Raw genomic sequence first — 21,639 nt, 5'->3', positions numbered from 1 at the left:
TATACAAAAGAATAAAAAAGAAAAACAGAGAAAAAATTTTTTTTTTTTTTTTTTTTTTAACTTCCAGGGACTTGGAAGAAACAAGTACCTTTTTTGGGAAATGGTGGAATTGTTGGATTTTTCTTTCTTTTCAGCTGTTTCTGAAAAACCTGGCTGAGGTAGTAGCCAAGTTTCTTTATGAAATTGTCACCAAAGCCAGATTTTTCCTGCAACTTACTAAAGTGAAATCAGGGCCCCTTCCTACCTTGTGATAAATGGCAGACTTTTCATTCCATTTAAATATATAAAGGGCAGTAGACTTCTGATCCCAGGTCCCCTCTCCTCTCTTTCTTTTTCTTTAAATATGTCTGGGAGTTTCTCACTAAGTAGAAGAGTAGGTGGGAGATAGCACTCACAGTCTTTCAGATAATGAGAAGTTAAACAATGTGACTATTTTAGTTTAGTTCCTTGATACGGTCCCAATTGCATACAAATTCTAAAACAAATAATCAATTGAGAGGGGACCTGGTATCTTTTGCTAATTCTTCCACTTGTTACTACTATAGTTTTTAAAAAGTTTGTCAAAGTAGCAAAACAATGTCTGAAAGTGTTTTCAAGGTGTTAATGATTTGCATTAAAAACACACAACATTTCAAGATCTTTATGTGTTCTCTTCCTAGTCTCTTTATCATTATCCCTAGTGTAGGTAGAAACAGAAAAATGATTAGTAAGTAGGTTCACAGAATGAGCACTGGGAAGACATGTATGCAAGGCCTACTGGCATCCTCATCCACCTCATAGATATTTATCTTTTGGAAATTCTTACCACCTCTTAGAGGAAGGCTGAAGGAGATCAGAGTATACCACCCCACAATATGCCACTGGGGCACAAGGACTGTTTTGAATTTTTTGTCTAACACCAGGGCACAGATTGACCTTTGGGAAGGTGTTTCTCTCTCCCACCAGGAGGGACTTCCTCTTAATGTCTCATCAATGGAGAACACTCGCCAGGAATCTGCATAACTGAACAACCCTTAGCTTCCATTAGTTTCCCCACCATATATTTACCTTTCCCAAATTTACCACAGTTTAGAAGCCAAAATTCCCTTTCCTTTGTCTTCTGGCTTCTCCGCAAATGTATTACCCTTTGTTAAAATAGCATGTAAGGCCTCGGGGTCTAACTGCCTCTTTGGGTCTTCATTTCTTTTCTATCAAAACCTCATAAGCCTTTCTCCTATTTATCTGTCTTTTGTTAGTTTAATTTGCAAGACCTCAGGAACTAAACCTAAGAGGGTAAAGGAAAATATTAGTTTCTTCTACCACAAAGTCATATCTGCCAATCTCCAAACAATATATATTTGGTAAGTAATATTTAATAGTCATACAGATTTTGATACAATGTAATTGTATACTATACAATACAGCCAGCTCAGAGCCTGTTTCAGATTCTGTGTCTCCCTCTCTCTCTGACCCTCCCCTTCTCATGCTGTCTCTCTCTCTCAGAAATAAATAAAACATTTAAAAAAAATTGAATTCCTATTGACTTTCATTTCCTTGGAGAATATAGAAACATTCTTTTTCTATCAATTTTTATTATTTTCCTCCTCAAGTCTTCTCTGAGAGTTTATTTTTATAACAGGCTTATTGAGATACAATTCATATGTGATAAAATTGGCCATTTGAAAGTATACAATTTGAAAGTATACAATTCAGTGGTTTTTCATATATTCACAGAATTGTGTAACCATCATCAGTACCTATTTCATCATCCCCAAAAGAAACCCCATCCCATTAAGCAGTTACTTCTCATTCTTCTGTCTATACCCCAGCCACTGGCCATCGCTATTCTACTTTCTGTCTCTATGGATTTGCCTAAACAGTTCATATACGTGGAACCAAACAACATATGGCATTTTGTGTCTAGATTCTTTCACTTAGCATCACATTTCCAAGGATTGTCCATATTGTAGTATATATCAGTACCTTGTTTCTTTTTATGAGAACACCTAATTTTTTAGAATTAGAGAATTAGAGAATACATTATGTATTAGAGAATACATTAATTTTTTAATGCCTGAAGAAATCCATAAAATACATGCAAACAAAGAATGCTTTCAGATTTCCAGTAAATCTTTACAAGATTTCCAGTAAAATTTCAAACAATGGAATATAAGATGATACTCCATCCTTCACAGTCTGACACAGAGTAGGGATTTTCATTAAAAAATTTGAACTTAGATGGTCTATTAATAATATAAATATAAAATACACTCAAACTTCCTCTGTACTACAGCAGTCATTATTTTTTTTTTAATTTTTTTTTAATGTTTTACTTATTTCTAGGAGCGAGAGAGAGACAGTGTGAGCAGGGGAGGGTCAGAGAGAGAGGTAGTCACAGACTGAAACAGGCTCCAGGCTCTGAGCTGGCAGTCAGCAGAGCCCGACGCGGGGCTCGAACCCATGAATCGCGAGATCATGACCTAAGCGAAAGTCGAACGCTTAACCGACTAAGCCACCCAGGCGCCCCTACAGCAGTCATTATTAAGATGACTACCATTGTTAGTTAGAGCCCATTTTCCTCTGACTTCATGAAGTTTTCTTTAAATGAAATAGGTCTTTTCAGGCAAAGTCTTTTTCTCTTCTCTAGTTTTACTAACTGCCGGCTTATTCTACAGCAACTTTTCTCTTTCTGTGCTTTCTGGATAAGGAGATTAAGTCCATACAGGTCTTGCTGAGAGTGACACTGAAAATACCGATGCTATCCACACTCCCACCTCACTTTTTCCCTAGAGACCAATCAGATCGCATGAGATTACACACCAGGAGGTGCTGGGCTCCCCAGGAGCAGCAGCAAATGCTTGGATGTTTGATGTCTGCTGTGTAACCAGGCTCTGACTATATAGCTCTGTTCTGCTCTAAAAACCTCAAGCAATTTATTTATGTTCTTTTAAGGATAATATGAAGCTGTTTATTGTTAGTATCATTAGAAGTTTCACTTGGATTAATAGCAGATCTCTCATCAACAATTGAGATAAGGCTTTGCCAAGTCTCTGCAGCTCCCCATCTCCTTTTGTTTAACATTTTGATTATTCATTCATCTGTTAATGGACACGGGTTCCTTCCACTTTGTGTCTTTTGTAGATAATGCTACTATGAACATGGGTGTTTAAATATATCTTCAAGACTCTGCTTTCAATTCTTTTGTATATGTATCCAGGAGTGGTCCTACTGGACCATAGGGTAACTCTGTACTTAATGTTTTGAGTAACTTCCAAACTCTTCCATAGTGGCTGCACCATTTTACCTTCATCCCACAAACAAAGGACAAGGGTTCTGGTTTCTCTAATGCCTTACCAACACCAGATCTCTGTCTCTGTCTCTTTCTCTCTCTTTTGATAGCAGTCATCCTAATGGGTGTTCAATGTGTACTTTTAAAACATAGCTTTCAGGATACATTTCAGAGTTGCCATAATTCTATAAACAATGATGAATGTTGACCACTGAAAGCTTTTTTATCCTATATGAATTTATTAGAAAAAAGAATTCAACTAAAAAAATTGACGCCTCTTGATTTGGACCAAACAACTCTGTTTTGCAGAACAAATGTAATTAAAGTGAAAAAAAGGTATGAATTATTAGGCTCTTATTTTTGCTGGTTCTATGAGATATATCTCATTTAATCTCTACAACAAGTCATGAAATAGATGCTGTTAGTTCAAATTCTCAGGTTAGCAAGCTGCAGCTGAAAGGTGCCTCAAGTTACAAGGTGAGAAAAATGTCTGAGCTGGGATTAACCTAAATTACCTGATTCTAAAAGCTGTGCTGGCCTTTTCCACTGGGTCACAAAGGAGAAAATATATCCAGATAGTGAGTCCCCTCACTTTTGCAAACATCAGCTGTAGCTCTGAATCCAAGTAGCATAGTCCCCATACTGAATATGCTGCCAATGTGCAAGTTCTAACCAAAAGGAAACAGCATATCTCATAGCCAATACAAATATGCAGAATCTAAAAGACTGGTTAGTTCAGCTCTACCATTTTAAATAAGAACTCACGGTTTTCAGATTTCTTTAAAGGTGTCACTATTATTACTCATTCAAAAGTAGCCTGCTCAGTGTTATAGTAAAGAAAGCCCTCCTAGGCTTGAGATATCTGGGTAGAGAGGCATATAGTAGTTGAACTGAATGGGGTATCAAAAATTCAATTACAAAGTAATCGACTGCTTTCTATACATTGAGGAAAGTTGTTTGAAAATATTGTAATCTTTAACATTAAAATAAGTTAATCTAGCAATATTAGATTTCCTGTAGTGATACTAACAAATGAAGTCTACCCCTTTTTCTAACACTCTACCATCCAAAATTCTTAAAAATAAAAATATTAGCGGACTTTACAATGACACATTTGCCACATTTCTCTATCATTTCTAATAAATCTAGAATAAAATTCATTTATTTTTGTGTTAAATAATTTTCTTTCTCATCCAAAAAGTAAATCACTCTTATAGGCTTCTAGGATGTCAGTTAACTTGAAATTGTTAGTTTCTCAGGTATTCTGCCCTCATTTGGTCTTTGGACAAACCAAATCCTTGCTTGGATAAATTAGATCCTTGCGCAAGTTTCAAACATGTTAAGGAATGAAAACAAGGTCTTTGGAGTTTTTAAAGAAAAATCACTTGGAAAAGAAGTAGTTCTGGTGTAAATGGCCTTATCTGTGTGTAGTGTACTTGTCCTGGGATGGTGCTTCTCTCGAGGGACCACGGAATGCTCAGCCACTCAGGGACCAATATCACACACCCTCAGCGGCCACTCAGGTTCTGCCAATGCCAGTTGATGGTCATGCATGAGGCATATTAAAACGGGGCAGGTCTGGATCCACATCCCTGTTATTTTATTTTACTCTTGATAGGATCTGGGACAAATGATGTTGTGGGATCTCAGTTTGCTCATATATTCTTAAGGTCTCAAATAATGCACTTCACATAAAAAAGCACTTTGTAAACTGTACATATGATGTAAATTTAAGATTACTTTATTAAAGTGGCATAAAGATAGTGATTATAAGCCAATGAGTTATTAAGACTTGTATGGCTCAACTTTGGACAATTTTTTCAACTTTGGACAATATTTTCATAGCATCAGTCAGTATTTTCTTATTGTGCCTGATCTTATTGTGCAAAATCACCTGAAGAATTTGTTAAAAACACAGATTGCAAAGCCCTATCCCAAGGGTACTGACTCCAAATCTAAGGGAAAAGGACACCGCTAGCCAGCTGGGGAACCTGGCTGTGAGGCTGTGACTTGGAGGCAATGAAAATGTAGATTTTAAGTGTCAAACCCAGAGGAGCTCACTCCTTGTAGAGAAAAGCTCGCCTTGCATTTCTTCTTACCAGAAAATGGATAGTATACCTTTCTGTCAGAAAGCCATTAAGTTTCTAAATATCAACAGTTCATTTCAAACCATGATCTTTCAGGATTCAAAAATGCAGAAGTGATAGAGGTGAATAAAATGTGGGGGAGTGTGAATGCATTGTATTTTAGAATGAAGTTGATGATTTGTCAGTTTTTAGGTTGGCTCATCTTTCAATTTAAATGTTCTCAAATGTATAATGGGATTTCCTAGTAAATTAAAAAAATCCTTTAAACTCCTTTAAAAAATGTATTTAATTCAGTTTGCAACTCTGGCACAGGCAAGAACAAACTGCCAGCTGAGACAAGAGACTGCTGTTGGTTCTGATTATCCTGTGATGACCCTGGATTCAGTACAAAGCCCAGTACATGTGGCCTTCAATGTTAGAATAGCATGAAGTACACAGTCTGAGTGTAATTTTTTTTGGATTTGATTTGACTTTATTTACTATTTCCTAGCCCAAGCTCCACCACCTTAAAGCTGTGTGGCTTTGCACAACTTATTTAACTGCTTGCTTTCCAGTGTAAAATGGAAATCGTACCTACACCTCACAGGCTTACTATGAGGACTAAATAAAATCATGTATAGGAAGCTTATTATAGTACCTCATACCTAGTAATAAATGAAAGCTGTTATCTAAGTTAGTTTGAATGTTGTATAAGTTTTGCCCACTTCATATTTGAAAGTCTCAATAGTAGGAGCTGAAAAGAGCATTAGAGTCTCCTGGCCCGCCTACCCTTCGGGGTACATCACTAGGAGAAACTCAGTGCCCTGATGGAGCATGACCTTCAGGGCTCTTTTTCTCCATCCTGGGATATCCCACCTCTCTACCTTCGCTGTAAAGAGATGTTCAATCCACATGTCTCAGGGGGCATTGTTGGCATTTTGGTTGGGGTTCTGCTCTTTGCATGGGTCTGTCCCCATCGAAGAAGGTTTAGCCATCCTCGTCCTGTCCCATTACATTCCAGCCTTGATGACAACCAAAAATGCCTCTGCAAATTTCTAAATCTTCTATGGAGAAGGATGATCCCCCTTCTCCTACTGAGAAACTGTGGATATAGGAGGACTCTAGCGAAGTCATCTCTGAGGTCCAGGGGTTGGACAAGCTTCTCCCTGAGCATAGTTCTTTTCCTTATGTGACTGGAGCCTGCCACAGCTCACGGCCACGTGTCCTCATCTGCCCTTCATCATGTATGTCCTGACACATCTTAAACACCACTGCCACCATCCCACTTCTCCATGTAAGATCTGGCAATGGCTTGTGGACACAGAGATTGGAATGGTGGTTACCAGGGGCTGGCGGGTTGGGGTTTGGGGAGATGTTGCTTAAAGGCAAGAACTTGCAACTAGTAGTTGAATGAGTTCTGGAGAGCTAATGCACAGCCTGGTGATTATGGTCAACCATATCTGTCTGTTTCCAGTCTCATTTCACACTGGCAAGTGGGCTTCCACCTACATTTCTTAGACTTGATTTGAATCCCTGTGTTTCCAGCACAACTTAGCTCTTCCGTTTTTTTCTAACTATACTAGCCCATGCTGATCTCCTAACTGAACTTGTTTTCTTAAACCTTCTTCATTGACTTGGGAGACAGCCAGTAAATGACTATTCATGTTTCTCAAGTTCACCCCTTTGCAACCTTCAGTTCTGCCTAGTCCTAAGCTCCTGCCTCTAGGTGCCCTTTCACCCTTCCTGCACATTCTTCAACTCACCAAAGGAAGAAGGGAACGATTTTGTCATGGAAAACTACAGTGCTCATTTGAGGGCTGATCCGAATGCGCTGATGACAGTGCGGACAGCATTTTGAATGTTCAGCAGAGGGGCCCAGGAGCCCTTCACCGCTGTTTGCACTCACTGGAGGAAATGAAAATTCTACAGCTGATGAATAATTCTCTTTTAAAGTGCAAATGAATAAAAGGGAGCTTTGCCAACTCCTACCTTAATAGAACTTTATTTCACGGAATTGCAAAATAGGATTTATCCGGGTCATTTAAAAACATTCTCAGAGCCACAATTCCAGAGCAGCACTGCAGGAAGCAGGCACAAATTCAAAGAGGAAAACTGACACTAAGAGAAACATGGACCTTCCAATTTCTATGATCTAATTAGAATTCTTACTGTCTCAAACAATGTCATAGTAATCGTTTCTCAAACGATTAAAGGTTGACCTTCTCATGCTGATAAATACCACTGCAGGGTAAATCCAACATTCTGGAAAGCAAGATTTCTGACTACCTCTAGAAATACCCTAGAGAGCTGCCATGATACCACTTGCTTGACATATGTCATGCTTTCAGATGAATGTGGCTTCCAGTGATGGGTCTCCTCCAGGATGAAAACAGTAATGACAGCCTCCACCACAAACATGGCTAGGGTCCTTGCCCATGTGTTTTGGGTCAAGCACTATGCTAAGCAATGTATAATGGACTATCTCATCCGGTTACAGTGATATCATGCATTGGGTACTCTTATTGGACCCATTTTATGGATGATAAAGCTGAAGCATAACTAACGTGCCCAAGAGCACACAAGTCAGCCACAGTGCCAGTGTGGGACCCCAGCAGTCTGACTGAGGGGCTGCTTATTGTGACACTGTACTCTATCTCCTCTCTGTCAGGAAAGGAGAAAGTGGCTTCCACCACCATCAGACAGGGTGGTCAGGCCGATGGGAAAAGCTAGTGACTGAAATGCTGTCTCTTTCACCTGGCTGTTAGGAAAATTACAGGCCCTGTGGCAAGGAGATTTGTCTTGGACTGCATCAGGACTGAGGATGCAGTCAGAACAAGAGCCAGGGGTCCAACACAAATCTGAAGGCTCTGCTGCAGCTACAACTCGGAAACATTACCACTTCAGAAGAGAACACAGATCCCATACCATACACCAAGATGTTAGTAAGTTCCAATGTACTAATGATTTAAGATTAAAATGTTCCTCTAAAAAATTGTATAGGATGGGGTCCTGGCTGGCTCAGTCAGAGAGCACGTGACTCTTGATCTTCGGGTTCTAAGTTTGAGCCCCAAGTTGTGTGTAGAGATTATTTAAAAACAAAATCTTTAAAAAAACAATAAAATAAAAAGTTATATAGGAGATTCTCCTTTGATGTGTCAGTAAGGACATGAAATAAAAAAGGCAGAAAGGAGATTGCAGAGCGTGCTAGGAAAGACTCTCTGGAAAAGCTGTATCTCCCACCACTCTGTCCTTGGCTTATTGGTTTTGTTCCTCCTGATGTGTTAATGTCACCATGGCAACAATATTAAGGTTGATGCAGTAGCTGCATGGCTAGTTTCCCGTAACTCACATTCCTTTGCTAATGCTTCTAAATCTTTATTTTCATTCCAAATGTGGTTTATATAACCAATTTTTAAAAAGTCTTTGTCTTTAATGCTGTTGAGCCTGTACTAGGATACAAATCTAATTTTCTCTAAGTTTATTTATTTATTTTGAGTGAGAGGGAGAGGGAAGGAGGAGATGAGAGAGAGGGAGAGAGAGAGGGAATCCCAAGCAGGCTCCATGCTGTCGGCACATGGGCCCAATATGGGGCTCAATCCCAAGAACCGTGAGATCTAAAAGAACCTGAGCCAAAATCAAGAGTTGGACACTTAACCCACTGAGCCATCCAGGCATTTTATCTTAAAAAGTTTGTATAACGCAGGGAAAATATATTAAAAAATATATTTTCATTGGCATCTCTACCCAAACCAGAGTCTCAAGAAGTGCCGCATCTCTGTCAAACCATTACAAGAGTCATACTCTTACTGACAAAGAGTATTGTCACTATTGTCTGACAAAGCAGTACTTACTGCTTCTCTGTATAGTAGCTGATGTCTCTTCTAGCGCCCTCTGGTGGTGGCCTTGATTGGGACCTGATCTTCCAGAACCTGAGGCCCTGTTCAAAACACTCTTAATTGAACAAAGCACAGTAGCAGCCTCAGGTGTCTGGCCCTTTATTCTAGCCTTGTCTTCCAAGGTCATCTACACTGTCGAATAATGAGTCTTCCTGCTGCCCAAATAAACCTGCCCCTCGGCACCTGACGTTCAAACTGTGGGTTTTGTACACGTGCTTAAAATCTCGCTATGAGAATCCTATGGATTTCCCATCTCCCTTAATGTGGCTAATGTCAGTTTGGGAAGCAGCTCCCTCAGGCCAGGTGAGGTTCAGCCTGAAATTCTGAGACAGGAGAGGACTGGGGCTTGAGGAAGGGGGTTTCGATAGGAGCCGGTTGCCCAGGAGTAGTGGACACAGATGCCTGATGTTATTTGTTCATTCAATCTTGAATTCAGTCAATAGATATTGAGTCCTTCCCAGAACTAAGTGCTGGATCATACCCTAGGGATTCCAAAATGTGTCATACTACACAGGTCTGTCTTTGAGGAATTCAAAGTCTTGCAAGTGCAGCAAATAGGAAGTGGAGTTGTATTTCATTACACCCTTACTTCAGCCTGTATAGGATTGTTGAGATAATACATGTCAAATGCTTAACAAAGGAGCTGAAACTTAGTAAATACTCAATAAATTATAACTATTTTGAAAATCACTATTACTATAAATTTCACCTATAGAAGAAAGGAAGGAAATGAGTATCTACTGAGCCCTTATTCTATAACAAGTAGAGTCCCACACATTTTCACATTGTAGTCCTCTGGCTGAGTGGGATGTAGCTGTATGCCAAAGTACCATTTCATCAAAGGCAGATAAAGGGCTGTCAGGCAGGATGAAAGAAAAAAGAAAAAAGAAAAAAAAAGGTCCTGCCCTTTTGTAGTACAACGAGAAATAGTTCCCTCTTGAAAAATCGACATGGCAAGAAATAGGTTCTCTGTTGTGGAGTCCTTCACTGAAGATTGAAAAGATTAACTTCACGGTAAAACGACTATCACAGAGCTCAGCACCTGGGGAGTACTGAGGAAGAGGATATTTACCAGGTGAGAAGAGGATATCACCGGGGAGGAGCTTGTCAGAGGGTGAATGAGGTATCTTAGCCTTCAAGGGGCTGAGTTAACTAATAAGCAGAGTGTGCCAGACATACACCACGACACTCATAAAAGAACAGGCAGTGCCCACTGTGACGGCGAGAGCGCACAGCGCCACGAACACATACAGTGATGTGACGGGGGAGCAGCTTATTTTAGGGGGTCAGAGAAAGAATATTTGAGGAATAGGATAGAGGCATCTTTTACACAGATTTAAAAACTGAGGTTTTCAGAAGTAAGGTAACCATGTGGTAAAATCCCTGGTGATTTGAAACCTCTCTTCAGATTTGTCTTGATTTCCAATACATCTGAAGATCACATAGCATGAGTTGGGAAGAAATCACTATGTTAAAGCTTCTAGTAATTAAAACAATTTTCAGCATGGAGCCTGACATGGGGCTCAAACTCACAAACCACCAGATCATGACCTGAGGCGAAGCCAGATTCTCAACCAACTGAGCCACCCAGGTACCCCAAAGCTTCTAGTAATTTTTATTTCTCTTTTGCAAAAATATTTCAGTTTTATATTTGGTGGTGGTGTGGTGGTTTCTAGTTTCATAATGAAAAAGGCAAAATATTCCTTTGGAGCAGAAAGGGCAAGTCCATCATAGTAAAATTGCTCTGCATATCTATTTAAGAGATCATTTTCCTTGTGGGAGGGAGTTACATTTAGAGATAATTATTGTATTTATGGGAAGGAAGACCTGAGACTAATGGTGTCTCTCAGCTTTGTCTAAAGAACTTTCTGATCTGGCCATGTGTAGCAACATGGATGGAACTTGAGGGTGTTATGAGAAGGACAAATACCGTATGTTTGCATGTATAGGTGGATTAGGAGGAACCTAATGGAGGACCATGGCGGGGGCAGGGGGAGAAGGGGAGAAATAGTGGGGAAGAGGGAGGGAGGCAAACCATGAGAGACTCTTGAATACTGAGAACAAACTGAGGACTGATGGGTGTGGAGGGGGAGGGGGGAGATGGGCATGGAGGAGGGCACTTGTGGGGATGAGCACTGGGTGTTATATGGAAACCAACTTGACAATAAACTATTTGTTAAAAAAAAAAAATAAAGAACTTTCTGTGCTGATGGAAATGGTATATATTTTGTATTAACACACTAGCTACTGGCTACAGATGGCTGTTGAACACCTGAAATGTGGTTATAGAGAATGAGAAATAGATTTTGAACTGAATTGAATTGAAATTAAAGTTAGTCTCCACTAGATAATGGCTGCTGAGTTAAGATGGTCTAGGTATAGAGGAAACATGGTTATGTTTCCTCTCATTGAGCCCAGAGACTAGGTGAAGGGGCTTGGAATCTGTCTAGGAGAGACACAATAAAAGGGTTTTCACTGGTGGGAAGCAGGATAGAGTCTGCCACACAGTGGCCTCTGGGGTCTCAGGCAGGTGGTACCTAGAGGTACCCTGGAGGGCCAGGGGACTTTGGGGACAGTGATGTCCAGAACCAGTCCTTCAGCTTTGATTCTCTGATCTGAACACCCTTATTCAGTCTCTATGTCTTTGGAAAAGTCATGTTTGATATTATAGTCTAGACTCAGTTGTGCTTTGGGGAATTAAGAGAGACTTGTGTTATATGATTTGGCATTTTGGGGCCTAACCAAATTAGTAGACTAAGGGCAATAGGTTCCTCAAGTCTGACTCTCTAAATCTAGCCCATAATTGAAGCCCTTTAATGTTTGCTAGATTGAATTTAATTTAGAAAGAAAACCTTCAGATAATGTTTATCCATGGGCATTGCTTTGCTAATATACATGCTGAATCACGTTGACCAATTACGTGGGCAGATTGTAAGCCTGACACTTTTAGTTTTCCACCAGCAGATTTAGTGCCTCACCTATCTAACATAACCTTTATTTCTTTCTTTTTTCAAATGTTTGTTTATTTTTGAGAGAGAGAGAGAGGGAGAGAGAGCAGGCACAAGGTGCGGAAGGGATNCTCACCTATCTAACATAACCTTTATTTCTTTCTTTTTTCAAATGTTTGTTTATTTTTGAGAGAGAGAGAGGGAGAGAGAGCAGGCACAAGGTGCGGAAGGGACAGAAAGAGAGAGAGACACAGAATCCAAAGCAGGGTCCAGGCTCTGAGGTGTCAGAGCAGAGCCCGATGTGGGGCTTGAACCCACAAACACTGAGATCATAATCTCATCCGAAGTCAGATGCTTAACCGACTGAGCCACCCAGACACCCCTAAAGTAAACTTTCCTATGACTTAATTGAGTCCTGAATATGGCCCAGCACCTGACAAAATCTTGTTCAAAGGATCTGATATTTGAGAAACGCAGTCCAATGAACATGATAAGTTCTCATTAATCTGTGACACACATGCCAAGTTCTATCACACACAATTAGATCATCATCAAACTGAGTACCTGGGCCACAGTCCCTCTCAGCCTCCTGGGGCTGGGTGTCTTCACTGACAAAGATTTAGCATCAAGAGGCAGGATGGGGCAGTCAGAATTGTGCCTTTTGAAATGTGGTCATTAAAAGTACTGTCCACTATGCAAGCTCACTGTTCTTAATAGAGGATAAAAAATTGTACTTATTTCATATACACATGAAATTGTCTCTATAGATAACTATAAGACTTCTTTTGTCAAAAAATAAAATTTATATAATCTTTGCTCCTCTTTCCACTACATATATCAAAGCCCTAGGCCTAAATTTGTCCTCTGGTTATATTTGCTGGCTCATTCCAGATGCTTGATAACATTTAGTTTTTCTGTTTCATCCTTAGATGGCTTAATTTATATGTAATTAATTTGCAAACCACCTGAAATCCTTTTGGAAACAAGTGAGGTACAGCACTGAAACACATAAATCCTTTATTCTTCCCGGAGATCAAACCCAAAAAGTACTAAATAGCAAGACCAGTATAAGGATATTTTATTCAATTGCCTTTCCAAAATGGGGAGTTGGATAATCATTTATAGGGGAAAAGCCAGTGACATGAGTGAAGATTAAGTTGGGTGGTCCATTATATTTGATGAAAAAAAATCTCAGCCAGCCAAAAAAATAAAGTATTAATATATCTTCTTCAGTCAATAAAAGGAACTTTGCTGGCATCCACATAATAATTTGTCCTTCAGTTAGTCCAGTGCAAAATGCTCCTTACTGGAATGATAATCAGTAGCAACTCTGGTGTGTCTTAGTTATATTCTCTTCCCCTAGAGATCTAGAATAATTTGCTAAGAGAGCAGGGGTCACCCATAAATCCTGACAGTGTCAATGCCATGTCAGCAGACTCAATTCAGAGAATGAAGAACACTGGGGCTGCATTGCTGTGTTCAGCAGCTACTCTATTAACTCCCTGCAGCAGACTTATGGGGCTGACCAGGTCTTCACGGATAATCCAAAAGGAAATATTGAGAAAGTCACACAAGATATCTTACATACATATAGCAAAATTATAATGCAGAATCAAAACTGACATCATAATAAAAATCAAGGAGAGGTGTAGAAAACAGGTGAGTGTGCTGTACATCGGTTAGTGTTAATTGCAACTCTGAGGTACACATTTACCACTGGCTAGAATCTGCTTTATTGCTGCATAAATTAGCCAGTCCTGCAGAGAAGCATAGAGAACAATCTGTCCTGTTGTGTACTCCCTTTAGCTACACCATGTTTGTTTCAGCCTCATATCTGCTTTGGAAATGCACATCTACCGCATGCAGGAAATTTCAGGGTGTTCTCCTTGCTCTTAATTCCAGCTCTCTTTGCTGACAGGTAGCCATTGTCTAGGTCACATCCTCAGCCCACAAAGAACTACGAGACTGTATCTGCCTTTCTTCAATGATATGTCACAGCCAGCTAACAGATATCACAGCCTCCTAAGACAAGGGCTGCTATTGTTTTTAAATTTACCTCTAACCATCTAATCAATATCTCATTCGATTCAGGTTCCTGAGGCATAAGATTTATGGTTATGATTTCCAGCTAGCTCTTAGCAAACAGGGCTTAATGACCTTTCCTTTATTGTTCTGACCAGATAAAATCTGTTCCCATCTGTGTTCCACAGCATCTTACTTTCTAGCTGCTGTTTCTGTTACATCCCTGAAGAACTGGGACTTAGAAAGACCCCACTGAGGCTGGCCAGGGAGAGGCCTTGGTACCAAAGTACAGATGCTGGATTACTAGGCAATAGAATTACTAGAGATTTGGAACCTCAAACGGATTTCTTTAAGCTGTCTGTGAAGACTAGTTCTTCTCAAACCTCCGAAAGCAGGTCATCACTCACCAGCCAGAGGGGAGCCTCAAGTGTTGGGGTGTAAGCAACCACATGGGCCTCCTACAAAGTACAATCAAATTAAAGCACAGCCTTCATTCAGAGTGCAGACAGGCCTCATTAATTAGGGATGACTGGAGAAAATGGCTTTGTAAATCAGAAAATGCCCTGAATTTTAACATATTTTACACAAAAGCACAATGTGATTATTTTAAACCACAGGCAAGGTTAATGACGTGGATCTGAGATCTTCATTGATCTTTAATCAGTAAGTTAGCATTCATTTGTAATTACCACGTTCATTGTTTTAAGGTAAGTGGATTCTTTGGAATTTCTTGAAGGAGTCTGAAAATCCTGTAATTTGTCCTCTAAAATTCCTTAAACATTGCCCCAATCTTCAGCATCAGGAAATCTCTGAACAATGTCACAAAGACTTCAAACACTATGCTGACATAAATTTTCAAAATGTCCTAATTAGAAGATGTGGTTTAATGAGGTTTGTATTATATGGTGAATTACAGAAATAAAACCAGAAGAATGCATCTTCAAGACAAGAACTTCAGTTTTAACACTGATATGCCCTGTTGATGCTTGACTTAAAGAGGTGCTTCACTTTGTCCTTCCAAATGTAAAATTAGGTTTCAGGCCAGCTACGTCACTGAATCCCAAGGATACAGTTAATGCAGTAAGAACAGAGCTCTGCAGTGAAGTGAGCTGACCAGTACTCTTGAGTCATTAAAACTGGTGAAGGCTTCCAGCAAGCTGATGACAATAGGGTAGGAAATAGCTTTTATATTAGTACAATCTGAATTCTTATTAATTTTTATAGAACTAATGAATTATAAGAAGAGAAGGAAAAATGAACCCCTAGAGTCACCTACGGGAGACATACTACTGGCATGATTAGGAGCTTTGGGGCTGAAATTCTGCCTTTCCTAATTTGCTGGCTCTGGGATCCTGGACCAGCTGCTTCTTGTTGCTAAGCTTTGGTTTCCTCTTCTGTAAAACAGGGATAAATAACACTTTTTGAGTAAGTGATATTTGAAAAATGCTTAGCCTGTCATCTGTCACACGGTAGCGACTTCAAAGATGGTATTACTTCTACAGCTATTGAGAATTCTAGTTGTAGTATATGCCCTCTCTCCAGTTTCATCTAATCCCATTTTCCCCTCATGAGTAAGGTTTTAGCAAAAACACTACTTCACATGCTGTGTTTGGAATCCCAGTGCTGATGCTGTCATTGTTGATGATGTGTCAGGCACTGTGCTAAGTGCTTTACATATACTCTCTTTTTTAATTCTCACAGGGGGCCCAGTGAGGGAGTGGTGATATTATAACATTATGGTTTAATTTCATAATTCAGATTATTTCATCTTAAATTTTTAAAAATATTTATTTACTTTTGAGACAGAGAGAGACAGAGCATGAGTGGGGGAGGGACAGTGAGAGAGGGAGATAAAGAATCTGAAACAGGCTCCAGGCTCTGAGCTGTCAGAACAGAGCCTGATGGGGCTCAAACCCACGAACCATGAGATCATGACCTGAGCTGAAGTGCAGACACTTAAGTGACTGAGCCACCCAGGTGCCCCAGATCATTTCATCTTATAAATGAGGAAACTGATGGACACAGAAAGAAAAGTTAAAGCCAAATTGGAACTCAGGAAATCTGGATCCTCCTCTATCCTGCTTCCTATTTCATTTCTACTGCCGCTGATAAGGTTTCCTATGCTCAGACCTAGCACTGGACTGGTGTTTACGCTCAGAGTGGTACTAGTCTGGATGTCCCAGTTGCCATCCAGTGGAGCACATAATACTAACTCCTTTCTCCAGGGATATGAACTTACTCAGGATACAGAATTTTGTTACTCATTATGAAACTCTATAGGAGACAGACGATAAAAGCAAAAGATGGTGTCTATTTTTTGGGGTTCTGAAGTTTGGGCCTCATCCAGATATTCCACCATATTCTCATCTGCAAGGTCAAGACGCTGACATCTAAAGTCTGATTAGCGCCATCTGACCTATTTCTAATAGTCTCAGAAACTTCATCTTGGAGAAGGGTTTGTACTTTCCAGTCGTGATTCCTTGAATTCCTCCCGCCCCCATTTCCCATGATCTTAGTTTATTTGTCCTGTTAGGAAATAGGCGCGCCTATATAAAAGCAAGAAAACACAGCAGGAAAAGTAGAAAACCACAGCTCTCACTGACTGGTAGAGGACCCCTGAAGGTCATCTGTCTCAACCCCCTTTTCATGCTGGGAACGGAGGGCTCAGAATTGTTTCTTGTACTTTCAGGGCAGGTCATACTGCAATGCTCTTACCCTTGCCGTGAAGTCCACAGCAGCCGCTCGGTTTAACAGCAACGTGGCTACATTGATATTCCCATAGTGAGCAGCTATGTGGAGCGGAGTGAAGCCACTCTGTAAAGAAAACATAACAGACATTCAATGGACTCTTGCTTGCCCCTTGTCTGACACATGAAAACCATAACCCTGCCCAAAGAAAAAGGAGGAAGCAAAATATGCTGAGGTCCACATTCCTTTCTGTACTAGGTTTCTTTCAATTAGTGCCAATTGTTCACAGGGTTTCAAATAAACGCCAAACTCATAGGCAGAGGAATAGCCAGGAAGGAACCAAGGGTGCAGACTGAATAATTTTAGTAGTCCAGTAGCAGAACTATACAGAAGCCAACGTTTCAAAAAGTCAAGACAGGAATGACAAGAAAAATCCATAGCTTATAGAAAGTTTGATTAGTACTGCTGTTTTATTATCAATGATAGAATTGTTCATTGAAACTCTGTCAAAATACAATTTGTTTAATATATTTAATATAGAGCAAATGCCAATTTTAATGATAAGAGTAATTTTGGGGGAGGTCACTACAACTGGTCTTGTATAATGGGTAATTCCATTTTATAAAGAATCCACAAGTTGGTCTCTTTATTAGCAAATGCCTATTCAATAACACATGTTTCTAGCTTATTCATCCCAAGGTCATTTTACTTCCTTAAAAAATGCTAAAACATGCAGCGATTCACTTAGTCCCCAAAGATTGAAACCTTATAGGAACTAGATGCATTTCTAAGTTGTTAGCAAGCTTCTTAGCCATGCTAGCTATCTGACTGAGTCTTGTGGGAAGGGGTGGGGCATATTGCTACCATTCAGAGGTAACCTTCATTTTGCTGACACCACTGAGGCTAAGTGTCATGCAGAACTCTAAAGAATCAGTCCTGGATGAGTAGAATGACAGGGTTGTCTGCAGCTTCAAGTATAGCTGATAAGCATCTAAAGCATCAAAACTCTTCATCTCACACAACTCTATTGTGATACCCTTAAGTCTCAAGGATTCCTCATTCTTCCCTTCCAACACCAGGTTCAGCTGCAGAAAGCCCTGGTAATCAAACTACTATCTTCTCTGGCACATGCTACTTTGGGGGGCAGGGGTGGAAAGCAGGTATCTAGCCTACAGAAGGCAATGCAAAGAAGGAGGGAAAGAAATGAGGCAGCAGCACTAAGTGATGGGGAAATGATGATGCAGATACAGATTCTATGTATATGTTTATATATATACCTCTGTTGTTCTATTCACCACCATCTAGGTTAACACATTTGGAAGCAAAGAGGAGGAAAAAATGAACGGTTAGTTCGCTGTCGGTGATATGGACGGCAGCAAGCTCATGACAGCTAAATAATGAGGATGAAAGCAATGATGGGAACACAAGAGGCACAGAAAGAAAGCTAGACCGAATGAAGGGCTACACAATGGCCCCTTCCAAATGGCACATTTCCTTCACAGAGACTTTCAGGGAGTACATGTCAAGGCAATGGGGATTTTTGGCTGGGACTCTGGCTGCTGACATGCTCTCCACAACTGATCAATGCTCAGTGCGTTGCCTGTCATCTGAGATACCAACCAAAAGTTCATTTGTGCACATTGTTGTTAGCATTTTCTAATCTTCCACTCTGATGTTTGAGCTGAAGTGTTAAATTCATGAAAAATATATGGTAAAAGGAAGGAAACTAACAGTGAATACTAATGGACACCTGAGGTGGCCTCCCTGTTAGCATGCATTGGGCGGTGTCCACAGTTATTACCTCCTAGCTTTAGATGCCAAGGGGGCTGTGCCCTCAATTGGCTGGCTTGGACACATATTTTTATTCCTCCCAGTGAAGTTCAGGGTTTGGGGCAAGCTTGCCCAAAGGGAGACCAGGCATTCTTACAGTGTGGGTGCCTGACGCAGGAGAGTGGCGCGATAAGCTCACCTCCTTTGTGCCTCACCTTTGACTCCACGTCTGCATTGTTGTCATTCTGCAGCAGCAGGGCAGCGGCTTTCGTGTCGTCTTTCCGGGCAGCAATGTGCAGAGCTGGAAGACGCACTTTTCCTTTAGTGTCATTTTCTAGCAGGAGGGAAACTACTTGATCATGACCTTGTTGCAAAGCTACTGCCAACGGTGTGAAGCCATCCTGCAAATAAATGGATGGGTCAAGAATGGCAACTGGGGATATGTTCTTTCTGATTAACAAATAAAGAATGTGAGCAAGTGACCGATTTTTGTTTAGGGTTCTTAAAGCTAGTGTATTCAAGTAGGCAGACATGTGAACAGACATTTATATTTATATTTACATTTATATTTATATATTTATACTGATATTTATATATTTACCAAAGCATAAAATAATAAGAAATTTATAATAAGTTTATGGATTTTCTTCTGTTAAAAAGTGATATACATTAACTGGGTGAGTTTTGAAAATACATAAAAGTACTACATAAAGAGAAAAAAGGCACCATAATTTCAATATCTAGAAAATAACTGCAGTGAAAACAATAACACTTCAGGTTAAATCCAAGCAAAATTTTCAAAGGATCTTATTTAAATAAGCTATACAAGGTTCCACTGATATTTAAATTTTTTTAATGTTTATTCATAATTGAGAGACAGAGTGAAAGTGTGTGTGAGTGGGGGAGGAGCAGAGAGAGAGAGAGAGAGGGAGACAGAATCTGAAGCAGGCTATAGGCTCTGAGCTGTTAGCACAGAGCCTGCTGTGGAGCTCAAACTCATGAGCTGTGAGATCATGACCTGAGCTGAAGTCAGATGCTTAACCAACTGAGTCACCCAGGTGTCCCCAACTGATATTTTAAAACTGGGGGATATGCCTATCTGGTTCATCAGTGTACTTTGTTGCCTAGCATTTATCTGATAGTCAATCTGTATATGTTAATTAATGAATCATAGTAATTGCTGTTTTAAGAAAGGCCTTTAAGAAAATTTCTTGGCTTCTCTGACCAACGAAGGGAGACCACACAGGGATCATGCAAAATATGACTAGGATCAACTCAGATATGCACTCCTGTCTGTATACTTTGAGTCTTCCCATTGTATTGCCCTGGGACCTGACAAAGAGAAGTCAGCTACACACTACACTGTGGTTAAGTAATTTGTGGATGATCTAGTTTTCCTGACTTCAGAATTAACAGCACAGAGTAGGAAATCCTAAGACTGGCTCACAAATTTGAATTCTGAAATGTTTTTATTATTAGACACTCAAAAGAATATTGATAAATTATTTTTACTAGGGAACTGGCTAGTTACTTATTTCACTTGGCTCATGATATTGGTAGCCCTGGTGCTCCAAGTAGAGAGCTACTTCAGTGGAAGGGTGTTCAGGAGGGAGAGGAGAAAATCTAGTTGCTTGCATACTAATGTCTTGTTTGTCTTCCTAAACCACCACCTTCATCATTCTTTTCCTTGCTAGACAAACCAGATAAGGGCTCCTACTACTTATTTGACTGAATACATATCAGTATATTTCTTTTTAAGGATGTGTAAAATTTTGGTCAAATACCTAAGGGACAATATTGGCCAGGCTCTTCTCATATAAATCCTTTCCTGCAGTCTCCTTATTAGCCGTGGATGTGCAAACTATTTCTGCCCTGGCTCCTATACTCATGCTATGCCCCCACCCTGAAATGTCCTCCACCTTGCTCTATGTATATGAATTCTATCTGTTCTTCATGCTTCGATATCCAGCTGAAGTCCCATCTGCCCCTTTCAACTTTACCAAGAAGACTTATATAAGGGAAAGAATGATCATTAATGTAGCTTGAAGGACTATGCCCGTAGTGTTAAGAAAGACAAGAAAGGCTGAATACAACCAAGACATCCCCAAAAGAATATCACAGATTTACAGTTAAGGACATAAAGTTTAGAATGTAATTTAATGTTATGAGAAGAGTAATCTAATCTACATAACTGTCTAAATATATGACATCATTTTTGTAAAGATAACATGTACCAAAAGGTCTTAGTGAATAAACAAAATTTTCACTTGAAGGAAAATTAACAGTGGCTCTTCTTTTTGCTTTTGCCTATACTTTCTTATTTACATAATCTATTACTTTTGCAAAACAAAAGAAAAATACATTTTTTAAAGGATAGAGAGGCAAAAGGAACATTGTGTGTTAAGAGTGAACATGGAGGTGCCTTGGTGGCTCAGTTGGTTAAGCGGCTGACTCTTGATTTCATCTCAGGTCATGATTTTGTGGTCCTTGGATTGAATCCCATGACAGGCTTTGTGTGAGTGTGGAGCTTGCTTGATTCTCTCACTCCCTCTCCCTCTGCATCCCANAAAAAAAAAAAAAAAAAAAAGAGTGAATGTGATGGCATCTCTCTTTTAAAACCCTGACAAAACACATTAAAATTTTTTTTTAAAAGGGGAGGGCACCTTGGGTGTCTCAGTTGGTTAAGCGTCTGACTTTAGCTCAGGTCATGATCTCACGGCTAGTGAGTTAGAGCCCTGTTTAGGACTCTGTGCTGACAGCTCAGAGTCTGGAGCCCTCTTCGGATTCTGTGTATCCCTCTTTCTCTGCCCTTCCCTACTTGTGCTCTGTCTATGTCTCTCTCTCTCTCTCTCAAAAATAAACTTAAAAAAATTTTTTTTTGTTAAACCTAGACAAAATCTAAAGGGTAAAAATGACAGCCCATTTCTGGTTCTGAATCATAAGTAAATGGCTACATTTCTGCTAATACGAACTACTAAACC

At 39.9% G+C, this 21,639-nt stretch overlaps 1 protein-coding gene and 1 long non-coding RNA gene across 3 annotated transcripts in view; one reads left to right on the top strand and one right to left on the bottom strand.

The window, feature by feature from the left end:
- Window positions 1–21,639, bottom strand: part of ANK3 (ankyrin 3) — a 338,327-nt gene that overhangs the window by 198,346 nt on the left and 118,342 nt on the right. For both annotated transcript variants that reach the window (XM_077770154.1, XM_077770152.1), the window contains exons 6-7: window positions 18,874–19,059; window positions 16,916–17,014 (exon numbers count right to left, since the gene is read on the bottom strand). In XM_077770154.1, coding sequence (XP_077626280.1) covers window positions 16,916–17,014; window positions 18,874–19,059 — 285 coding nt within the window. The remainder of the gene's footprint in view (window positions 1–16,915; window positions 17,015–18,873; window positions 19,060–21,639) is intronic.
- LOC144236503 (uncharacterized) overlaps window positions 1–21,639 on the top strand; it is a 173,822-nt gene that overhangs the window by 89,774 nt on the left and 62,409 nt on the right. The window lies entirely within an intron of this gene.

Source organism: Crocuta crocuta, unplaced genomic scaffold (genome assembly GCF_008692635.1).
Source record: "Crocuta crocuta isolate KB4526 unplaced genomic scaffold, BGI_CrCroc_1.0 scaffold46, whole genome shotgun sequence".
NCBI lineage: Eukaryota > Metazoa > Chordata > Mammalia > Carnivora > Hyaenidae > Crocuta > Crocuta crocuta.
The sequence above is the reverse complement of the archived record's forward strand: the minus strand, read 5'-3'. Positions and strand labels throughout refer to the sequence as shown.